The following is a 23,299-nucleotide window of genomic DNA, read 5'->3' on the forward strand; positions in this document are numbered from 1 at the left end:
GCTGTGTACTGCATTGAGACTTCGGGTTTGCAGTTTCTTTTCCCCCGGCGGCAGTTTTGTAGCTTGTACTGTCATGCCGGCCGGGATGTGCTGTAGACGCCCACGATGGGCAAAGTTTGTTTGGTGCGAGTTTTGCACGCTCTTTTCTCTGTTTCTTTGATGCGGAAGTGAGAGGTTTGTTCCGCTTCTGCTCTGGTGCTACGTTGGAGCGGTCATTGTGAGAAGTGAAGTCCGGCCCGTTTGGGAGTCTGTATATACTCCGGTCGGTAGGAGGTTAGTTTAGCCACCTCAGCAAGGCTTGTTGAGGTGTCTAATAGGGGCTCTTGGTGAGTTTTATTATTGGGCTCTTGTTAATGTTCTTTAATGGGACAGTAACGTTTTATTTTTGAGGATATTTTTTTTTTTCTTCATTTTTTTTCTTGCAAAATTTATTTTGATTTTTGGTAAGATGGACCAAGAGGACTTGCAAGCTGTTAACTTGCACTTTATGCTTAGATGCAAATGTGAAGCCACCTTTTCCTTTTTGTTCCTCATATTGAGAGAACATTACATTACAGGGATAGGCTTTTTGATTCAGAACCTTCATTTTCTAAGGAGAATGTTGTTCAGGAGTCTCCTGTTCAAGCTATACCACGGCTTTCTCCCCAATCATCCCAATCGCTATCCTCTTCTCATGCAGTGCCCTGCGTTTCGTTTTGGTTTTTAATTGCAGGATATGGCTACTTGCATATCCTCTGCTGTATCTGAGTCTTTGTCTGCTTTTCCTGTGTTGCAGGGGAAGCACAAAAGGAAGTATAAGATTTTTGACTCTGTTGCAGTTATGTCAAATGTTTCTTCCCATAGGTCTGAGGAGAAAGATACTTCTGTGGAGTCTGAGGGTGAAATTTCAGACTCTGATAGTGCAATTCCTTTTGCTGATTCTGAGGTTATTTCTTTCAGATTTAAGCTGGAGCACCCCTGTTACTCAGGGAGTTTTTAGTTACCTTGGATGACTCTGATTCGACGATCATAGTTACTCCCAAGAAGGCTAGTAAACTTAAGTTTTTTTGAGGTTCCTTCCGTGGCAGAAGTTTATCCTGTTCCAGATCGTGTCCCAGAGATTATTACACGGGAATGGGAGAAACCCTTAATTCCTTTTTTCCCCTTCGCCTATTTTTAGGATGATGTTTCCTATTGCTGATTCTATTAAGGAATCTTGGCAGACGATTCCTAAGGTGGTAGCTATTTCCACTTTGGCCAAGAGGACCACTATTCCTATTGAGGATAGTTCTTTCAAGGATCCCATGGATAAAAAGTTGGAGGCTTTGCTTAAGAGGATGTATGTTCACCAGGGGTTCCAATGGCAGCCTGCTGTGTGTGTGTTGCTACGATTACCAGTTCGGCTGCATATTGGTTTGATGCATTGTCTTATTCTATTCAGCAGGATACTCCTCTTGAGGAGATTCAGGATAGAATTAGGGCTTTAAAATTGGCTAATTATTTTATTGTGGATGCTTCTTTACAGGCCACCAGGTTTGGAGCAAAGATTTCTGGCTTTGCTGTTCTGGCGCGCAGGGCTTTATGGTTAAAGTCCTGGTCTGCTGATGTATCATCTAAATCTAAGCTTTTATCCATTCCTTACAAGGGTAAGACCTTGTTTGGGCCGGGGTTGGCTGAGATTATTTCTGATATTACTGGATGGAAAGGTCATTCTCTCCCCCAGGATAAGAGAAATAGAAGGGTCGTCGGAGTTATTTTCGTTCCTTTCGTAACTTCTCTGGTAAGTCTTCCTCTTCCTCCTCCAAGAAGGATCAGTCCAAGTCCTCTTGGAAGTCCAATCAGTCCTGGGGCAAGGGGAAGCAATCTAAGAAGCCTGCTGCTGACTCAGTCAGCATGAAGGGTCTGCCCCCGATCTGGGAATGAATCGCGTGGGTGGCAGGCTTTCCTTTTATGCCCAAGTCTGGGTTTGAGATGTTCCAGATCCCTGGATGACAGTGTCCCAGGGATACAAACTGTAGTTCAAGACTTTTCCTCCCAGGGGCAGGTTTCTTCTTTCCAGGTTACCTGTAGACCAGATAAAGAGAGGCATTCTTAAGTTGTGTTCAGGATCTTTCCGACATGGGAGTAATGCTTCCTGTTCTGGAGCAGGGACTAGTGTTTTATTCCAATCTGTTTATTGTTCCCAATAAGGAGGGGACTTTTAGACTCGTCCTAGATCTCAAATGTGTAAATAAATTTCTCAGAGTTCGGTCTTTCAAGATGGAAACTATTCGGTCAATTCTTCCTCTCAAGAGGGTGAATTCATGACTACAGTAGATCTGGAGTTTGCATATCTTCATATTCCCATTCACAAGAATCATCACACGTTTCTGAGATTTGCTTTCCTAGACAGGCATTTTCAGTTTGTGGCTCTTCCTTTTGGCATTGCAACAGCTCCCTGGGTGCGTTACTGGCTGTGCTCAGACTGCAGGGGGTTGCGGTAGCTCCTTATCTGGATGATATTCTAGATAAAAAGTTCCTTGATTCCGGCTACAAGGGTGGTATTTTTGGGAACCATTATAGATTCTCTAGAAATGAAGATTTTTCTGACAGAAACAAGGAAATAAAAAATGTTTAATTCATGCCTTGCTCTTCAGTCCTCTCTCCTCGGCTGTCGGTGGCCCAATGTGTGGAGGTTATTGGTCTGATGGTTTCAGTCATGGACATCATTCCGTTAGAGCATGTATAACTGCAGAGGCCTGAGATGAAACCGAGCAGACAGTGAAACAGGGATTATACGGATCTGTCTCCAAAGATTGTTTTAGATCAGGCGGCAAGAGATTCTCTTCCGTGGTGGTTGTCTCAAAATCTTCTCTCCCAAGGAACCTGTTTTCGCAGGCCTACCTGGGTGATCGTGACCACGGATGCCAGTCTGCTGGGTTGGGGATCTGTCTGGGGTTCGCTGAAGGCTCAGGGTCGGTGGACCCGGGAGGAATCGGTTCTTCCCATAAATGTCTTAGAGCTGAGGGCCGTTTTCAATACTCTTCTGACATGGCCTCAGTTTCAACCCAGTTTATAAGGTTTCAGTCAGACAACATTACGTCAGTGGCTTACATCAACCATCAGAAAAGAACTCTAGTTCCTGGCCATGACAGAGGTAGCCAAGATTATGCAGTGGGCAAAGGCTCACAATTGTTGGAGGTTCAGTCTGGCAGCTCACAATTGTTGGAGGTTGAGTCTGGCATACGTGTTTCCTCCGTTTGCCCTTCTTCCTCGAGTTATTGCTCAGATCAGACAAGAGAGGGCGTTGGTGATTCTCATTACACCGGCGTGGCCTCGCAGGATCTGGTATGCAGATCTGGTGGAGATGTCATCCTCTCCACCTTTTGAGTCTTCCGCTAAGGAACGACCTTCTACTTCAGGGGGCCTTACATCACCCAAATTTAGTTTCTCTGAAGCTGACTGCCTGGAGATTGAATGCTTGATTCTATCCAAGCATGGTTTTTCTGAGGCGGTTATTGAGACTATAATTCAGGCACGTAAGCCTGTGACTCGAAAGATCTATTATAAGATATGGCGTAAATATCTGTATTGGTGTGAATCCAGAGGCTACTCTTGTAGTAGAGTCAGGATTCTGAGGATTTTGTCTTTTCTCTAGGAGGGTCTGGAGAAGGGTTTATCTGCTAGTACCCTAAAGGGTCAAATTTCTGCTTTATCTATTTTGTTGCACAGACGTCTGGCGGATGTGCCAGACGTTCAGTCTTTTTGTCAGGCTTTGGTTAGAATCCGGCCTATGTTTAAGTTTGTGACTCTTTCTTGGAGTCTTAATTTAGTTCTGAGAGTTCTCCAACAGGCTCCATTTGAGCCTATGCATTCTTTAAATATTAAGTTGTTAACCTGGAAGGTTTTGTTTTTGGTTGCTATCTCTTCGACTCGAAGAGTTTTGGAGCTTTCTGCGTTGCAGTGCGAGTCTCCTTTCCTTATTTTTCATCCTGATAAGGTAGTACTACGTACTGCACTAGGTTTTCTTCCCAAGGTTGTTTCTGATAAGAATATTAATCAGGAGATTGTTGTTCCTTCTTTGTGTCCTAATCCTTCTTCTCATAAGGAATGTTTGTTGCACAATCTGGATGTAATTCGTGCATTGAAATAATATTTGCAGGCGACTAAGGAGTTTCGCCAGGCTTCTTTATTTGTTGTTTTTTCTGGGAAGCGTAAAGGTCAGAAAGCTACGTCTTCTCTTTCTTGTTGGTTGAGGAGTGTTATTCGCTTGGCATATGAGACTGCTGGTCAGCAGCCTCCTGAGAAAATCACGGCTCATTCTACGAGGGCTGTTTCTTCTACTTGGGCTTTCAAAAATGGAGCTTCTGTAGATCAGATTTGCAAGGCTGCCAATTGGTCATCTTTACACACTTTTTTTTTTTTTCTAAATTTTACAAATTTTATACTTTTGCTTCAACTGAGGCGGTTTTTGGGAGAAAGCAGTGGTGCCTTCTGTTTAGGCGAACTGTCTTGTCCCTCCCTTATCCATGTCCTCTAGCTTGGGTATTGATTCCCAATAGTAATTATGATGAGATCCGTGGACTCACTGTGTCATTAGAAAGAAAATTTAATTTATGCTTACCTGATAAATTTGTTTCTCGACACGGTGAGTCCACGGCCCACCCTGTATTTTCAGACAGTTTTTTTGTTAAACCTCAGGCACCTCTACACCTTTTATATTACTTCCGTTCTCCTTTACCTTTGGTCGAATTACTGGGGGTTGTCGGTAAGGGAGTGGTATTTAACAGCTTTGCTGTGGTGCTCTTTGCCGCCTCCTGCTGGTCAGGAGTGATATTCCCAATAGTAATTATGATGATCCGTGGACTCACTGTTTCAAGAAAGAAACAAATTTATCAGGTAAGCATACATTTAGTTTTGCAGTTTCCTCCTTTTTGAACCTATGTGTAATCTAGACATTCAGCTTTTGACATTGGAAGACTTTTTTTTTTCTTTTTGCTTTCTTTAGCCAGGAACGTTTCTGAACTTTCTGCATTTTTGTGAAGTTTTTTTTTTTTGTTTAGTTTTTCATCAAAATTAGTCATTTCTCAGAACTCATTTGGTAAAAAAAAAAATTCTGACAGTCTTTAGCTTTGTTCATTTTTCAGGTCCGAATAGGGGTCAAATGGCAACTTTAGTAACTTTCTTCTAAGTTGAAACGGTTGATTCATAAGGCTTACTTGGAGGCGGGAAATCTCAGCCTTGTATTACTGCTCACTCTATTAGATCTGTGTCCACTTCTTGGGCGTTCAAAATAAGTGAGCATATTTGCAAAGCTGCTACTTGGTCTTCTGCATACTTTCACAAAGTTTTACCATTTTGATGATTTTGGCTCTACGGAGGCTGCCTTTGGCAGAAAAGTTATTCAGGCCGCAGTGTCTGGTCATTGAGGTTCCTGCTTTTTTCTTTTGTCCCACCCTTTTTTTGTTGGTGTTGTGGACTTCACAGCTTGGGTATGAGATCACATAAGTGAGGGCTTGTGGACTCTCACCACCTTATGAAAGGCAAACAAAAATGTATGCTTGCTTGCTACATTTCTTTCATGGTGGTGAGTCCACAAGACCCACTCACAAAATGTTTTCTATGTAGATGGTTCTAGCATGCACCTCATTTACCCTGCTTTGTACTTTCTTACGTTTTCTGTTTTTCTCCTTTGCTTGGCTATGCTTAGGTAGTATTAAAAGCTCTTGATTTGATGGGTAATTTTTGCCTGCTTCCTGGTGGACTTGAGTTTAATCACATTAGTGAGGGCTTGTGGACTCTAACCACCATGAAAGAAATTAATTTATCTGGTAAGCTTTACATTTTTATAATTTTTTGGTCATTATGCTTCTATTTTATAACAAAATAAATGTTTTCTTCTAGGTATTTCAGCCAATGTTGATGGAATATTTCACTTATGATGAGCTGAAAGATATAAAAAAGACGGTGATTGCTCAGCACTGCTCGCAGAAAGATCCTGTTGAACTTCTTAAAGGTCTCAGCCTCCTAAATCGTGCTGATGAGCTTCAAAAAGTACTTAAGTATTCCGTAGATGAGAAAGCAGACAAAGGTGAGATTTTATGCAAGAATACAAGACGTGTACTTTGTGTAATTGGAATATTTACTTTTTTAATAGGATTTGTTATCATAGACATTAGGGATGGTAGATAAAGTTGAAAAAAAACACATTTAATGACTAACTTTTAGAGGATATAAAAATATAAAAAAAGTTTAGTCATAATTTTGCTTAAAGTGCATGAATTGCATACAGTAATTTAGTCAGGTTACCCAATGGTAGAATGTAATATTCATACACATATTTCAGCATATGTGTTTAATACGTTTTTGTTTTTGCAGAAACAAAGGTGCAGCCCCCCGGTACCCCAATTTCCCAGCTCCCTCCAGAAGTAATGCTGAACATTTTTAGTTACCTTAACCCACAGGACCTGTGTCGCTGTAGTCAAGTAAACACTAAATGGGCACAGCTTGCAAAAACTGGATCTCTGTGGAAACACATTTATCCTGTTTTTTGGGCTAGAGGTGAGTGACTCTTGGGAATAAAACTTTAAATCAGTTTTTGCTTCTGTAATTAATGTCATGATGCCAAAAAAATACCATTGTTTGCAAAAGTGTAAGCTCTCTGACTTTTGTCATCTTTTACCTCTCTATCCTTATTTCATCTAATGTAGCCTTTCAGTGGTTTTTTATATCTTTTGGAGATACATGTATTGTGTGTAATACCTTTTATTATATTGTTCAAGAGGTGCTGACCTATTTTACAACTGCGGTTTATCAGGTACGTACTAGAGCCAGGAATTTGGATTTTCTGCTATTTCAACAGAGTTTGTGCTTTGTAGGCTGTACGAAAGGCACATTTCCTGTGTCTAGTTTCTTTTATTGTGTTAAAGATGTTTTGAAATATCTGTAACCAGCACATTTAGATATAAAAACAAAATCATTGCATAGCTTTTGCTTTTTAAAGTTTTTTTATTATGGTCAAGATAGAGAACTACATGTTAAACATTATAATTCTGTGCTGCTTAATCTTATTTATTCAATAGGAAACTGGTACAATGGGCCCCCAACTCACCTAGACACTGAGCCTGATGAGGATTGGGTTTCAAGCAGAAAGGATGAAAGTCGTGCATTCCAGGAATGGGATGAAGATGCAGATATAGATGAATCTGGTAAAGAAAGTGGATCTCACAAAAGAACTGGTTTTAACTATTGCATTTTTTTTTTTTTAACCCAGCTTCAGAATTTGGAGTTTGTTTTAAAACTGTTCTTTGTTAACACTGGCATTGGTCTCTCAGTCCTTAAAGGGGTTTATTAGTGCAATTGTTCAATGCTCTTCATATGTTAGAACAGTTATTGGTCTACCACGTGCCTTTGTGATGTAACCTTTGCAGTGGGTTTAAACATAGTCTACTCTAGAGAAGCGGTTCGGCTTCTGAGCTCGACCTGCTTGTAGCCAGTCAAGAGCAGCATAGCCACCAGTCACTGACTGTGTCAAGCTCCGTACCCAGAAGAGTTTTGCTGCTGTAGAGATTTCTGTTTGGTGGGGTAAACACCCAGCCACATGGTAGTACAGTACTAAAATGCTCTACTCCATAAAATAATTTAACTTTATTGCTGTTATCTTGAAACCATTGTGCACATACCTGTGTAGTTTCTATGTTTTGTTAATGGTATTTTCCTTCTTAATATAAGGAGAATCCACGGCATCATTCATTACTGTTGGGAAATACTGAACCTGGCCACCAGGAGGAGGGAAAGATACCCCAGCCAAAGTCTTAAATACCTCTCCCATTCCCCCCCCCCCCCCCATCCTCCAGTTATTCTTTGCCTTTCGTCACAGGAACAGACTAGAGACGTTGCAAGCTAGCTTCGGCATGTCTTGCCGTCCGGACCTCCTTAAGGCCCTCTCTGGCTCAGTGTATGGAGGTGATTGGTCTCATGGTGTCCAGCATGGACATCATTTCCTTTGCCAGGTTCCGTCTCAGACTGTTGCAACTATGCATGCTGAGGAAGTGGAATGGAGATCATTCAGATCTGTCTCAACAGATTTCTCTGGACAACCGGTCGAGAGAATCGCTCTCTTGGTGGCTCTGTCCCAAGGGATATCCTTCTTAAGACCATCCTGGGAGATTGTGACTACGGACGCAAGTCTATCAGGATGGGGAGCTGTTTGGGGTGCCAAGAAGGCACAGGGCCTGTGCTCTGAAGGCTTGGCCCCTTCTGGGTTCGTCCCAGTTTATCAGATTCTAATCAGACAATATAACTTCAGTAGCTTACATCAACCACCAGGGGGGAACGAGAAGCTCCCTAGCAATGAGGGAAGTATGTTGGATTCTGGAGTGGGCGGAGGCCCACAGCTGTTCGCTGTCAGAGATACACATTCTGGGTGTGGACAACTGGGAAGTGGATTTTCTCAGCAGACAATCCTTCTTTTTTTTTTTTTTTTTTTTTTTTTTCGGCCGGGGGATTGATCTCTCCATTCCAAAGTGTTTTGTAGAGATGTGCAATAGGTGGAACGCCGTAGATGGATCTCATGGCGTCCTGTCTCAATACCAAGCTACCCAGATATGGGTTGAGGTCCAGGGAGCTAATAGATGCATTAGCAGTGTCTTGGAGGTTCAGTCTAATTTGACCTTTTCACGCTGTTACCACTCCTTCCTTGTGTAGTGGCTCACATCAAGCAGAAGCGAGCATCATTGATACTGATTGCTCCATCGTGGCCGCGAAGGATGTGGTTTGCGGAACTGGTGGGGATGTCATCTCCTCCGTGGAAGTTACCTTGTCGCAGGGATCTGCTGGAACAAAGTCCTTTAGTTCATCAAAATCTAGATTCCCTGCGTCTGACTGCGTGGAGATTAAACGCTTTTTCTGAGAGAGTTATTGATACTCTCATTCAAGCTCGTAAACCGGTTACTCATTGCATCTATCATAAGGTTAAGATGTGGAGAACCTACTTATTCTGGTGTGAAGAGCGTGGATTTTCTTGGCATAAGGATGGACTGGAGAAGGGCCTTTCTGCAAGTTGCCTCAGGGGACAGATTTCGTCCCTGTCAGTTTTACTGCAGAAGAGGCTCTCAGAGCTTCCAGATGTAGAGTCCTTTAAGGCTCTGACTAGGATCAGACCTGTGTTTAGATATATGGCTCCTCCTTGGAGTCTAAATCTTGTGTGTTGCAACGGGCTCAGCTTGAGCCTATGCATGAAATTGACATTAAATTTTTGTCCTGAAAGTTTTTTTTTTTTTTTTTTTTCTACTGGCTATTGCTTCTGCGCACAGAGTATCTGAAATTGCTGCCTTGCAATGTAAGCCTCCTTATCTGGTGTTCCATTCTGATAAGGCTGTCCTACATACTAAGTTAGGTTTTCTTCCTAAGGTCGTGTCAGACCGCAACATTAATCAAGAGATTGTGGCTCCTTCCTTGTGTCCCAATCCTTCTTCGAAGGAACGTTTGCTTCATAATTTGGACATGGTTCGTGCCTTAAAGTTCTATCTTCAGGCTACTAAGGATTTTAGGCAAACTTCTTCCTCGTTTATTCTGGGAAGCGAAAGGGTCAGAAGGTCTCTTCGACTGGCTTATCTTTTTGGTTAAGGAGTATTATCTGCTTTGCTTATGAGGCAGCAGGACATAAACCTCCTCAGAGGATTATGGCTCATTCTACTATAGCAGTGGCTTACTCTTGGGCCTTTAAGAATGAGGCCTCTATGGATCAGATTTGTAATGCGGCTAACTGGTCCTCCTTACATACGTATTCTAAATTTTACAAGTTTTTTGCTTCGGCTGAAGCAGCTTTCGGGAGACAGGTTTTGCAGACTGTGGTACCCTCAGATTAGGTTCTGCATCTTTTTTTTCCCTTCCGTTCTCATTGTGTCCTCTAGAGCTTGGGTATAAGTTTCCCAACAGTAAGGAATGATGCCGTGGACTCTCCTTATACAGAAGGAAATTAAATTATCTGGTAAGCATAATTTGTTTTCTTTCCTTCTGCACTAATTAAAGCTTTATAGTATTATAGGCATTTAAGTTGAGGTAAATAATTGTTTCTAATGCATGTGTTTTTTAATATCTTAAATTTTTTAGCACAATATATCTGTCATTTCTTCTGTTAAGTGTGATCAGTCCACGGGTCATCATTACTTGTGGGATATTAACTGCTCCCCTACAGGAAGTGCAAGAGGATTCACCCAGCAGAGTTGCTATATAGCTCCTCCCCTCTACGTCACCTCCAGTCATTCTCTTGCACCCAACGACTAGATAGGATGTGTGAGAGGACTATGGTGATATATTTAGTTTTTATATCTTCAATCAAAAGTTTGTTATTTTATAATAGCACCGGAGTGTGTTATTCCTTCTCTGGTAGAATTTGAAGAAGAATCTACCTGAGTTTTTCTATGATTTTAGCCGGAGTAGTTAAGATCATATTGCTGTTTCTCGGCCATCTGAGGAGTGAGGTAAACTTCAGATCAGGGGACAGCAGGCAGATTAATCTGCAAAGAGGTATGTAGCAGTTTATTATTTTCTGACATGGAATTGATGAGAAAATCCTGCCATACCGTTATAATGTAAACTCAGCCTTGAATGCAGTAGATGTAGCTGATATCAGGCTGTCATGTATGTATATTTTACACTTCAGTTTTCTGGGAAATGGTACTTCTCTGGCTTTTAAACTGTATACATAGACTTAACCTATTTTGCAGGGACTTGCAATAGGTTTTAAATGACAATTAATTATTGAGGTAAAATGTTTTTTTGCTGGCATGTAAAAACGTTTTTTTCTCTGAGGTACTGGGTGAAAAAATGTTTTGGGCACTTTTTTTCCACTTGGCAATAGTTTTGATTTAAATTAGAGCAGTTCACTGATCCCTCTCACTGTTATGTGTGTGGGGGAGGGGCCATTTTGGTGCTTTCACTATGCATCAGAAAAACTCAGTCAGAGGTTCATTTTCTTCCTGCATGATCCGGTTCATCTCTACAGAGTTCAGGGATCTCAAGAGTCTTTTTTGAGGGAAGTAATCATACAGCAGAGCTGTGCTGATTGTATTGACTGTGATATAAAAAACGTTTATTTGTGTATTTTTTTTCTGCTGCCTGGGTTAGTTATCATTTGCTGAGGGGAACAATCCTTTGCTAAAACTGTATATTCTGACAAAGATTGATGCTATAACTTAATTATTTTATCTGTTATAATATTTTTCTGTGCTTCTTAAAGGCACAGTTCGTTTTCATATTATTTGTAAATTACTTTGAAAAGTATTTCCAAGTTGCTGTTTATTTGCTAGTGTGTTAAACATGTCTGATTCAGAGGAAGATATCTGTGCTATATGTGTTAATGCCAAAGTGGAGCCCAATAGAAATTTATGTACTAAATGTATTGATGCTACTTTAAAAAATAGTCAATCTGTACAAATTGAACATATTTCACCAAACAACGAGGGGAGAGTTATGCTGACTAACTCGCCTCACGTGTCAGTACCTGCATCTCCCGCTCAGGAGGTGCGTGATATTGTAGCGCCGAGTGCATCTGGGCGGCCATTACAAATCACATTACAAGATATGGCTACTGTTATGACTGAAGTTTTGGCTAAACTACCAGAACTAAGAGGTAAACGTGATCACTCTGGGATGAGAACAGAGTGCGCTGATAATGCAAGGGCCATGTCTGATACTGCGTCACAGTTTGCAGAACATGAAGACGGAGAGCTTCATTCTGTGGGTGACGGTTCTGATCCAAATAAACTGGACTCAGACATTTCAAATTTTAAATTTAAGCTTGAGAACCTCCGTGTGTTACTAGGGGAGGTATTAGCGGCTCTGAATGATTGTAACACAGTTGCAATCCCAGAAAAAATGTGTAGGTTGGATAAATATTTTGCGGTACCGACGAGTACTGACGTTTTTCCTATACCTAAGAGACTTACTGACATTGTTACTAAGGAGTGGGATAGACCCGGTGTGCCTTTCTCACCCCCTCCTATATTCAGAAAAATGTTTCCAATAGACGCCGCCACACGGGACTTATGGCAAATGGTCCCTAAGGTGGAGGGAGCAGTTTCTACTTTAGCTAAGCGTACCACTATCCCAGTGGAGGATAGCTGTGCTTTTTCAGATCCAATGGATAAAAAATTAGAGGGTTACCTTAAGAAAATGTTTGTTCAACAAGGGTTTATATTGCAACCTCTTGCATGTATTGCGCCTGTCACGGCTGCAGCAGCATTTTGGTTTGAGTCTCTGGAAGAGACACTTCAATCATCCACACTAGATGACATCACACACAAACTTAAATTCCTTAAGTTAGCTAATTCATTTATTTCAGATGCCGTAGTACATTTAACTAAACTTGCGGCTAAAAATTCAGGATTCGCCATTCAGGCACGCAGAGCTCTGTGGCTAAAATCCTGGTCAGCTGATGTTACGTCTAAATCTAAATTGCTTAATATTCCTTTCAAAGGGCAGACCTTATTCGGGCCCGGCTTGAAAGAGATTATTGATGACATTACAGGAGGTAAAGGTCATGCCCTGCCTCAGGACAAGGCCAAAGCCAAGGCTAGACAGTCCAATTTCTCCAACATAGGTGTGTCCGGTCCACGGCGTCATCCTTACTTGTGGGATATTCTCTTCCCCAACAGGAAATGGCAAAGAGCCCAGCAAAGCTGGTCACATGATCCCTCCTAGGCTCCGCCTACCCCAGTCATTCTCTTTGCCGTTGTACAGGCAACATCTCCACGGAGATGGCTTAGAGTTTTTTAGTGTTTAACTGTAGTTTTTTCATTATTCAATCAAGAGTTTGTTATTTTCAAATAGTGCTGGTACGTACTATTTACTCAGAAACAGAAAAGAGATGAAGAATTCTGTTTGTATGAGGAAAATGATTTTAGCAACCGTAACTAAAATCCATGGCTGTTCCACACAGGACTGTTGAGAGCAATTAACTTCAGTTGGGGGAACAGTTTGCAGTCCCTTGCTGCTTGAGGTATGACACATTCTAACAAGACGATGTAATGCTGGAAGCTGTCATTTTCCCTATGGGATCCGGTAAGCCATGTTTATTACGATTGTAAATAAGGGCTTCACAAGGGCTTATTTAAACTGTAGACTTTTTCTGGGCTAAATCGATTGATTATTAACACATATTTAGCCTTGAGGAATCATTTTATCTGGGTATTTTGATATAATAATATCGGCAGGCACTGTTTTAGACACCTTATTCTTTAGGGGCTTTCCCAAAGCATAGGCAGAGTCTCATTTTCGCGCCGGTGTTGCGCACTTGTTTTTGAGAGGCATGGCATGCAGTCGCATGTGAGAGGAGCTCTGATACTTATAAAAGACTTCTGAAGGCGTCATTTGGTATCGTATTCCCCTTTGGGTTTGGTTGGGTCTCAGCAAAGCAGATACCAGGGACTGTAAAGGGGTTTAAAGCTTAAAACGGCTCCGGTTCCGTTATTTTAAGGGTTAAAGCTTCCAAAATTGGTGTGCAATATTTTCAAGGCTTTAAGACGCTGTGGTGAAAATTTGGTGAATTTTGAACAATTCCTTCATGTTTTTTCGCAATTGCAGTAATAAAGTGTGTTCAGTTTAAAATTTAAAGTGACAGTAACGGTTTTATTTTAAAACGTTTTTTGTACTTTCTGATCAAGTTTATGCCTGTTTAACATGTCTGAACTACCAGATAGACTGTGTTCTGAATGTGGGGAAGCCAGAATTCCTATTCATTTAAATAAATGTGATTTATGTGATAATGACAATGATGCCCAAGATGATTCCTCAAGTGAGGGGAGTAAGCATGGTACTGCATCATTCCCTCCTTCGTCTACACGAGTCTTGCCCACTCAGGAGGCCCCTAGTACATCTAGCGCGCCAATACTCCTTACTATGCAACAATTAACGGCTGTAATGGATAATTCTGTCAAAAACATTTTAGCCAAAATTAACCCTTGTCAGCGTAAGCGTGGCTGCTCTGTTTTAGTTACTGAAGAGCATGACGACGCTGATATTAATATCTCTGAAGGGCCCCTAACCCAATCTGAGGGGGCCAGGGAGGTTTTGTCTGAGGGAGAAATTACTGATTTAGGGAACATTTCTCAGCAGGCTGAATCTGATGTGATTACATTTAAATTTAAATTGGAACATCTCCGCATTTTGCTTAAGGAGGTATTATCCACTCTGGATGATTGTGAAAATTTAGTCATCCCAGAGAAACTATGTAAAATGGACAAGTTCCTAGAGGTGCCGGGGCTCCCAGAAGCTTTTCCTATACCCAAGCGGGTGGCGGACATTGTTAATAAAGAATGGGAAAGGCCCGGTATTCCTTTCGTCCCTCCCCCCATATTTAAAAAATTGTTTCCTATGGTCGACCCCAGAAAGGACTTATGGCAGTCAGTCCCCAAGGTCGAGGGAGCGGTTTCTACTTTAAACAAACGCACCACTATTCCCATAGAGGATAGTTGTGCTTTCAAAGATCCTATGGATAAAAAATTAGAAGGTTTGCTTAAAAAGATGTTTGTTCAGCAGGGTTACCTTCTACAACCCATTTCATGCATTGTCCCTGTCACTACTGCCGCATATTTCTGGTTTGATGAACTGCTTAAGGTGCTCGATAGTGACTCTCCTCCTTATGAGGAGATTATGGACAGAATCAATGCTCTCAAATTGGCTAATTCTTTCACTCTAGACGCCTCTTTGCAATTGGCTAAGTTAGCGGCTAAGAACTCTGGGTTTGCTATTGTGGCGCGCAGAGCGCTTTGGTTGAAATCTTGGTCGGCTGATGCGTCTTCCAAGAACAAGCTACTAAACATTCCTTTCAAGGGGAAAACGCTGTTTGGTCCTGACTTGAAAGAGATTATCTCTGATATCACTGGGGGTAAGGGCCACGCCCTTCCTCAGGATCGGCCCTTCAAGGCAAAAAATAGACCTAATTTTCGTCCCTTTCGTAAAAACGGACCAGCCCAAGGTGCTACGTCCTCTAAGCAAGAGGGTAATACTTCTCAGGCCAAGCCAGCTTGGAGACCAATGCAAGGCTGGAACAAGGGAAAGCAGGCCAAGAAACCTGCCACTGCTACCAAGACAGCATGAAATATTGGCCCCCGATCCGGGACCGGATCTGGTGGGGGGCAGACTCTCTCTCTTCGCTCAGGCTTGGGCAAGAGATGTTCTGGATCCTTGGGCGCTAGAAATAGTCTCCCAGGGTTATCTTCTGGAATTCAAGGGACTTCCCCCAAGGGGGAGGTTCCACAGGTCGCAGTTGTCTTCAGACCACATAAAAAGACAGGCGTTCTTACATTGTGTAGAAGACCTGTTAAAAATGGGAGTGATTCATCCTGTTCCATTAAGAGAACAAGGGATGGGGTTCTACTCCAATCTGTTCATAGTTCCCAAAAAAGAGGGAACGTTCAGACCAATCCTAGATCTCAAGATCTTAAACAAATTTCTCAAGGTCCCATCGTTCAAGATGGAAACCATTCGAACTATCCTTCCTTCCATCCAGGAAGGTCAATTCATGACCACGGTGGATTTAAAGGATGCGTATCTACATATTCCTATCCACAAGGAACATCATCGGTTCCTAAGGTTTGCATTCCTGGACAAACATTACCAGTTCGTGGCGCTTCCTTTCGGATTAGCCACTGCTCCAAGGATTTTCACAAAGGTACTAGGGTCCCTTCTAGCGGTGCTAAGACCAAGGGGCATTGCAGTAGTACCTTACCTGGACGACATTCTGATTCAAGCGTCGTCCCTTCCTCAAGCAAAGGCTCACACGGACATTGTCCTGGCCTTTCTCAGATCTCACGGCTGGAAAGTGAACGTGGAAAAGAGTTCTCTATCCCCGTCAACAAGGGTTCCCTTCTTGGGAACAATTATAGACTCCTTAGAAATGAGGATCTTTCTAACAGAGGCCAGAAAAGCAAAGCTTCTGGACTCTTGTCGGATACTTCATTCCGTTCCTCTTCCTTCCATAGCTCAGTGCATGGAAGTGATCGGGTTGATGGTGGCGGCGATGGACATAGTTCCTTTTGCGCGCATTCATCTAAGACCATTACAACTGTGCATGCTCAGTCAGTGGAATGGGGACTATACAGACTTGTCTCCGAAGATACAAGTAAATCAGAGAACCAGAGACTCACTCCGTTGGTGGCTGTCCCTGGACAATCTGTCTCAAGGGATGATGTTCCACAGACCAGAGTGGGTCATTGTCACGACCGACGCCAGTCTGATAGGCTGGGGCGCGGTCTGGGGATCCCTGAAAGCTCAGGGTCTTTGGTCTCGGGAAGAATCTCTTCTACCGATAAATATTCTGGAACTGAGAGCGATATTCAATGCTCTCCAGGCCTGGCCCCAGCTTGCGAGGACCAGGTTCATACGGTTTCAATCAGACAACATGACGACTGTTGCGTACATCAACCATCAGGGGGGAACAAGGAGTTCCCTAGCGATGGAAGAAGTAACCAAAATTATTCTTTGGGCGGAGTCTCACTCCTGCCACCTGTCTGCTATCCACATCCCAGGAGTGGAAAATTGGGAAGCGGATTTTCTGAGTCGGCAGACATTGCATCCGGGGGAGTGGGAACTCCATCCGGAAATCTTTGCCCAAGTCACTCACCTGTGGGGCATTCCAGACATGGATCTGATGGCCTCTCGTCAGAACTTCAAAGTTCCTTGCTACGGGGCCAGATCCAGGGATCCCAAGGCGGCTCTAGTGGATGCACTAGTAGCACCTTGGACCTTCAAACTAGCTTATGTGTTCCCGCCATTTCCTCTCATCCCCAGGCTGATAGCCAGGATCAAGCAGGAGAGGGCGTCGGTGATCTTGATAGCTCCTGCGTGGCCACGCAGGACTTGGTATGCAGATCTGGTGAATATGTCATCGGCTCCACCTTGGAAGCTACCTTTGAGACGAGACCTTCTTGTTCAGGGTCCGTTCGAACATCCGAATCTGGTTTCACTCCAGCTGACTGCTTGGAGATTGAACGCTTGATTTTATCGAAGCGAGGATTCTCAGATTCTGTTATCGATACTCTTGTTCAGGCCAGAAAGCCTGTGACTAGAAAGATTTACCATAAAATTTGGAAAAAATATATCTGTTGGTGTGAATCTAAAGGATTCCCTTGGGACAAGGTTAAGATTCCTAGGATTCTATCCTTCCTTCAAGAAGGATTGGAAAAAGGATTATCTGCAAGTTCCCTGAAGGGACAGATTTCTGCCTTGTCGGTATTACTTCACAAAAAGCTGGCAGCTGTGCCAGATGTTCAAGCCTTTGTTCAGGCTCTGGTTAGAATCAAGCCTGTTTACAAACCTTTGACTCCTCCTTGGAGTCTCAATTTAGTTCTTTCAGTTCTTCAGGGGGTTCCGTTTGAACCCTTACATTCCGTTGATATTAAGTTATTATCTTGGAAAGTTTTGTTTTTAGTTGCGATTTCTTCTGCTAGAAGAGTCTCAGAATTATCTGCTCTGCAGTGTTCTCCTCCTTATCTGGTGTTCCATGCAGATAAGGTGGTTTTACGTACTAAACCTGGTTTTCTTCCAAAAGTTGTTTCTAACAAAAACATTAACCAGGAGATTATCGTACCTTCTCTGTGTCCAAAACCAGTTTCAAAGAAGGAACGTTTGTTGCACAATTTGGATGTTGTTCGCGCTCTAAAATTCTATTTAGATGCTACAAAGGATTTTAGACAAACATCTTCCTTGTTTGTTGTTTATTCAGGTAAAAGGAGAGGTCAAAAAGCAACTTCTACCTCTCTCTCTTTTTGGATTAAAAGCATCATCAGATTGGCTTACGAGACTGCCGGACGGCAGCCTCCCGAAAGAATCACAGCTCATTCCACTAGGGCTGTGGCTTCCACATGGGCCTTCAAGAACGAGGCTTCTGTTGATCAGATATGTAGGGCAGCGACTTGGTCTTCACTACACACTTTTACCAAATTTTACAAGTTTGATACTTTTGCTTCTTCTGAGGCTATTTTTGGGAGAAAGGTTTTGCAAGCCGTGGTGCCTTCCATTTAGGTGACCTGATTTGCTCCCTCCCTTCATCCGTGTCCTAAAGCTTTGGTATTGGTTCCCACAAGTAAGGATGACGCCGTGGACCGGACACACCTATGTTGGAGAAAACAGAATTTATGTTTACCTGATAAATTTCTTTCTCCAACGGTGTGTCCGGTCCACGGCCCGCCCTGGTTTTTTTAATCAGGTCTGATATTTTATTTTCTTTAACTACAGTCACCACGGTACCATATGGTTTCTCCTATGCAAATATTCCTCCTTAACGTCGGTCGAATGACTGGGGTAGGCGGAGCCTAGGAGGGATCATGTGACCAGCTTTGCTGGGCTCTTTGCCATTTCCTGTTGGGGAAGAGAATATCCCACAAGTAAGGATGACGCCGTGGACCGGACACACCGTTGGAGAAAGAAATTTATCAGGTAAACATAAATTCTGTTTTTCGTTCCTTTCGTAATTTCAAAGCAGGAGCAGCATCAACTTCCTCTGCACCAAAACAGGAAGGAGCTGTTGCTCGCTACAGACAAGGCTGGAAACCTAACCAGTCCTGGAACAGGGGCAAACAGGCCAGAAAACCTGCTGCTGCCCCTAAGACAGCATGAATTGAGGGCCCCCGATCCGGGACCGGATCTAGTGGGGGGCAGACTTTCCCTCTTCGCCCAGGCTTGGGCAAGAGATGTTCAGGATCCCTGGGCGTTAGAGATCATATCTCAGGGATACCTTCTGGACTTCAAATCCTCTCCCCCAAGAGGGAGATTTCATCTGTCAAGGTTGTCAACAAACCTAACAAAGAAGGAAGCGTTTCTACGCTGCGTACAAGATCTTTTATTAATGGGAGTGATCCATCCAGTTCCGCGGTTGGAACAAGGACAAGGGTTTTACTCAAATCTGTTTGTAGTTCCCAAAAAAGAGGGAACCTTCAGGCCAATCTTGGATTTAAAGATCCTAAACAAATTCCTAAGAGTTCCATCGTTCAAGATGGAAACTATTCGAACAATTTTGCCCATGATCCAAGAGGGTCAGTACTTGACCACAGTGGATTTAAAGGATGCTTACCTTCACATACCGATTCACAGAAGTCATTACCGGTATCTAAGGTTTGCCTTTTTAGACGGGCATTACCAGTTTGTAGCTCTTCCATTCGGACTGGCTACGGCTCCAAGAATCTTCACAAAGGTTCTGGGCACTCTTCTGGCGGTACTAAGACAGCGAGGAATTTCAGTAGCTCCGTACTTAGACGACATACTGATACAAGCTTCAAGCTTTCAAACTGCCAAATCTCATACAGAGATAGTACTGGCATTTCTAAGGTCGCATGGATGGAAAGTGAACGAAGAGAAAAGTTCTCTCTTTCCACTCACAAGAGTTCCCTTCCTGGGGACTCTGATAGATTCTGTAGAAATGAAGATTTACCTGACAGAGGACAGGTTAACAAAACTTCAAAGTGCATGCCGTGTCCTTCATTCCATTCAAGAGACCAGAAATTCAATTCTATGGTGGCTTTATCGGCCACATCTGTCCAGGGGAATGCCATTCAGCAGGCCAGACTGGTCAATTGTAACAACAGACGCCAGCCTACTAGGTTGGGGCGCTGTCTGGAATTCTCTGAAGGCTCAGGGACTATGGAATCAGGAGGAGAGTCTTCTTCCAATAAACATTCTGGAATTGAGAGCAGTCCTCAATGCTCTTCTGGCTTGGCCCCAGTTAGCAACTCGGGGGTTCATCAGGTTCCAGTCGGACAACATCACGACTGTAGCTTATATCAACCATCAGGGAGGGACAAGAAGCTCCCTAGCAATGATGGAAGTATCGAAGATAATTCGCTGGGCAGAGTCTCACTCTTGCCACCTGTCTGCAATCCACATCCCGGGAGTGGAGAGCTGGGAGGCGGATTTCTTAAGTCGTCAGACTTTTCATCCGGGGGAGTGGGAACTTCATCCAGAGGTCTTTGCCCAAATACTTCGACGTTGGGGCAAACCAGAGATAGATCTCATGGCGTCTCGACAGAACGCCAAGCTTCCGCGCTACGGGTCCAGATCCAGGGATCCGGGAGCGGTCCTGATAGATGCCTTGACAGCACCATGGACCTTCAGGATGGCTCATGTGTTTCCACCTTTCCCGATGCTTCCTCGATTGATTGCCAGAATCAAACAGGAGAAAGCATCAGTGATTCTAATAGCGCCTGCATGGCCACGCAGGACTTGGTATACAGATCTGGTGGACATGTCATTCTGTCCACCTTGGTCGTTACCTCTGAAACAGGACCTTCTGATTCAGGGTCCTTTCAAACATCAAAATCTAACTTCTCTGAAGCTGACTGCTTGGAAATTGAACGCTTGATCTTATCAAAGCGTGGTTTTTCTGAGTCAGTTATTGATACCTTAATACAGGCTAGGAAGCCTGTTACCAGAAAGATTTACCATAAAATATGGCGTAAATACCTATATTGGTGCGAATCCAAAGGTTACTCTTGGAGTAAGGTTAGGATTCCTAGGATATTGTCTTTTCTACAAGAAGGTTTAGAAAAGGGGTTATCCGCTAGTTCCTTAAAGGGACAGATCTCAGCTCTGTCCATTCTGTTACACAAGCGTCTGTCAGAAGTTCCAGACGTTCAGGCTTTTTGTCAGGCTTTGGCCAGGATTAAACCTGTGTTTAAAGCTGTGGCTCCACCATGGAGTTTAAACCTTGTTCTTAACGTTTTACAGGGTGTTCCGTTTGAACCCCTTCATTCCATTGATATAAAGTTGTTATCTTGGAAAGTTCTATTTTTAATGGCTATTTCCTCGGCTCGAAGAGTCTCTGATTTATCAGCCTTACATTGTGATTCTCCTTATTTGATTTTTCACTCGGATAAGGTAGTTCTGCGTACTAAGCCTGGGTTCTTACCTAAGGTAGTCACTAACAGGAATATCAATCAGGAGATTGTTGTTCCATCCTTGTGCCCAAATCCTTCTTCGAGGAAGGAACGTCTTTTGCACAATCTGGATGTAGTTCGTGCCCTTAAATTTTATTTACAGGCAACTAAAGATTTTCGACAAACGTCTTCCCTGTTTGTCGTTTACTCTGGTCAGAGGAGAGGTCAAAAAGCTTCTGCTACCTCTCTCTCTTTTTGGCTTCGTAGCATAATTCGTTTAGCTTATGAGACTGCTGGACAGCAGCCTCCTGAAAGAATTACAGCTCATTCCACTAGAGCTGTGGCTTCCACTTGGGCCTTTAAGAATGAGGCCTCTGTTGAACAGATTTGCAAGGCTGCAACTTGGTCTTCGCTTCATACTTTTTCCAAATTTTACAAATTTGACACTTTTGCTTCCTCGGAGGCTATTTTTGGGAGAAAGGTGGTTCCTTCTGTATAAAGAGCCTGCCTATCCCTCCCGTCATCCGTGTACTTTTGCTTTGGTATTGGTATCCCACAAGTAATGATGACCCGTGGACTGATCACACTTAACAGAAGAAAACATAATTTATGCTTACCTGATAAATTCCTTTCTTCTGTAGTGTGATCAGTCCACGGCCCGCCCTGTTTTTCTCCAACATAGGTGTGTCCGGTCCACGGCGTCATCCTTACTTGTGGGATATTCTCTTCCCCAACAGGAAATGGCAAAGAGCCCAGCAAAGCTGGTCACATGATCCCTCCTAGGCTCCGCCTACCCCAGTCATTCTCTTTGCCGTTGTACAGGCAACATCTCCACGGAGATGGCTTAGAGTTTTTTAGTGTTTAACTGTAGTTTTTATTATTCAATCAAGAGTTTGTTATTTTGAAATAGTGCTGGTATGTACTATTTACTCAGAAACAGAAAAGAGATGAAGATTTCTGTTTGTATGAGGAAAATGATTTTAGCAACCGTCACTAAAATCCATGGCTGTTCCACACAGGACTGTTGAGAGCAATTAACTTCAGTTGGGGGAACAGTGAGCAGTCTCTTGCTGCTTGAGGTATGACACATTCTAACAAGACGATGTAATGCTGGAAGCTGTCATTTTCCCTCTGGGATCTGGTAAGCCATGTTTATTACGATTGTAAATAAGGGCTTCAAAAAGGGCTTATTAAGACTGTAGACTTTTTTTGGGCTAAATCGATTGATTATTAACACATATTTAGCCTTGAGGAATCATTTTATCTGGGTATTTTGATATAATAATATCGGCAGGCACTGTTTTAGACACCTTATTCTTTAGGGGCTTTCCCAAAGCATAGGCAGAGCCTCATTTTCGCGCCGGTGTTGCGCACTTGTTTTTGAGAGGCATGGCATGCAGTCGCATGTGAGAGGAGCTCTGATACTTAGAAAAGACTTTCTGAAGGCGTCATTTGGTATCGTATTCCCCTTGGGGCTTGGTTGGGTCTCAGCAAAGCAGATACCAGGGACTGTAAAGGGGTTAAAGTTCAAAACGGCTCCGGTTCCGTTATTTTAAGGGTTAAAGCTTCCAAATTTGGTGTGCAATACTTTTAAGGCTTTAAGACACTGTGGTGAAAATTTGGTGAATTTTGAACAATTCCTTCATGTTTTTTCGCATTTGCAGTAATAAAGTGTGTTCAGTTTAAAATTTAAAGTGACAGTAACGGTTTTATTTTAAAACGTTTTTTGTACTTGTTATCAAGTTTATGCCTGTTTAACATGTCTGAACTACCAGATAGACTGTGTTCTGAATGTGGGGAAGCCAGAATTCCTATTCATTTAAATAAATGTGATTTATGTGACAATGACAATGATGCCCAAGATGATTCCTCAAGTGAGGGGAGTAAGCATGGTACTGCATCATTCCCTCCTTCGTCTACACGAGTCTTGCCCACTCAGGAGGCCCCTAGTACATCTAGCGCGCCAATACTCCTTACTATGCAACAATTAACGGCTGTAATGGATAATTCTGTCAAAAACATTTTAGCCAAAATAAACACTTGTCAGCGTAAGCGCGACTGCTCTGTTTTAGATACTGAAGAGCATGACGACGCTGATATTAATATTTCTGAAGGGCCCCTAACTCAGTCTGATGGGGCCAGGGAGGTTTTGTCTGAGGGAGAAATTACTGATTCAGGGAACATTTCTCAACAAGCTGAACCTGATGTGATTGCATTTAAATTTAAGTTGGAACATCTCCGCATTCTGCTTAAGGAGGTATTATCCACTCTGGATGATTGTGACAAGTTGGTCATCCCAGAGAAACTATGTAAAATGGACAAGTTCCTAGAGGTGCCTGGGCTCCCAGAAGCTTTTCCTATACCCAAGCGGGTGGCGGACATTGTTAATAAAGAATGGGAAAGGCCCGGTATTCCTTTCGTCCCTCCCCCCATATTTAAAAAATTGTTTCCTATGGTCGACCCCAGAA

The 23,299-nt window shown here is 42.9% G+C and overlaps 1 protein-coding gene across 1 annotated transcript in view; it reads left to right on the plus strand.

Annotated features, from left to right (window-relative positions):
* The window catches only part of FBXL5 (F-box and leucine rich repeat protein 5), a 257,885-nt gene that overhangs the window by 89,440 nt on the left and 145,146 nt on the right, over positions 1-23,299 (plus strand). The window contains 3 exon segments of the mRNA XM_053704125.1: positions 5,863-6,049; positions 6,337-6,519; positions 7,041-7,166. Coding sequence (XP_053560100.1) covers positions 5,863-6,049; positions 6,337-6,519; positions 7,041-7,166 — 496 coding nt within the window.

Source organism: Bombina bombina, chromosome 2, assembly GCF_027579735.1.
Source record: "Bombina bombina isolate aBomBom1 chromosome 2, aBomBom1.pri, whole genome shotgun sequence".
NCBI lineage: Eukaryota > Metazoa > Chordata > Amphibia > Anura > Bombinatoridae > Bombina > Bombina bombina.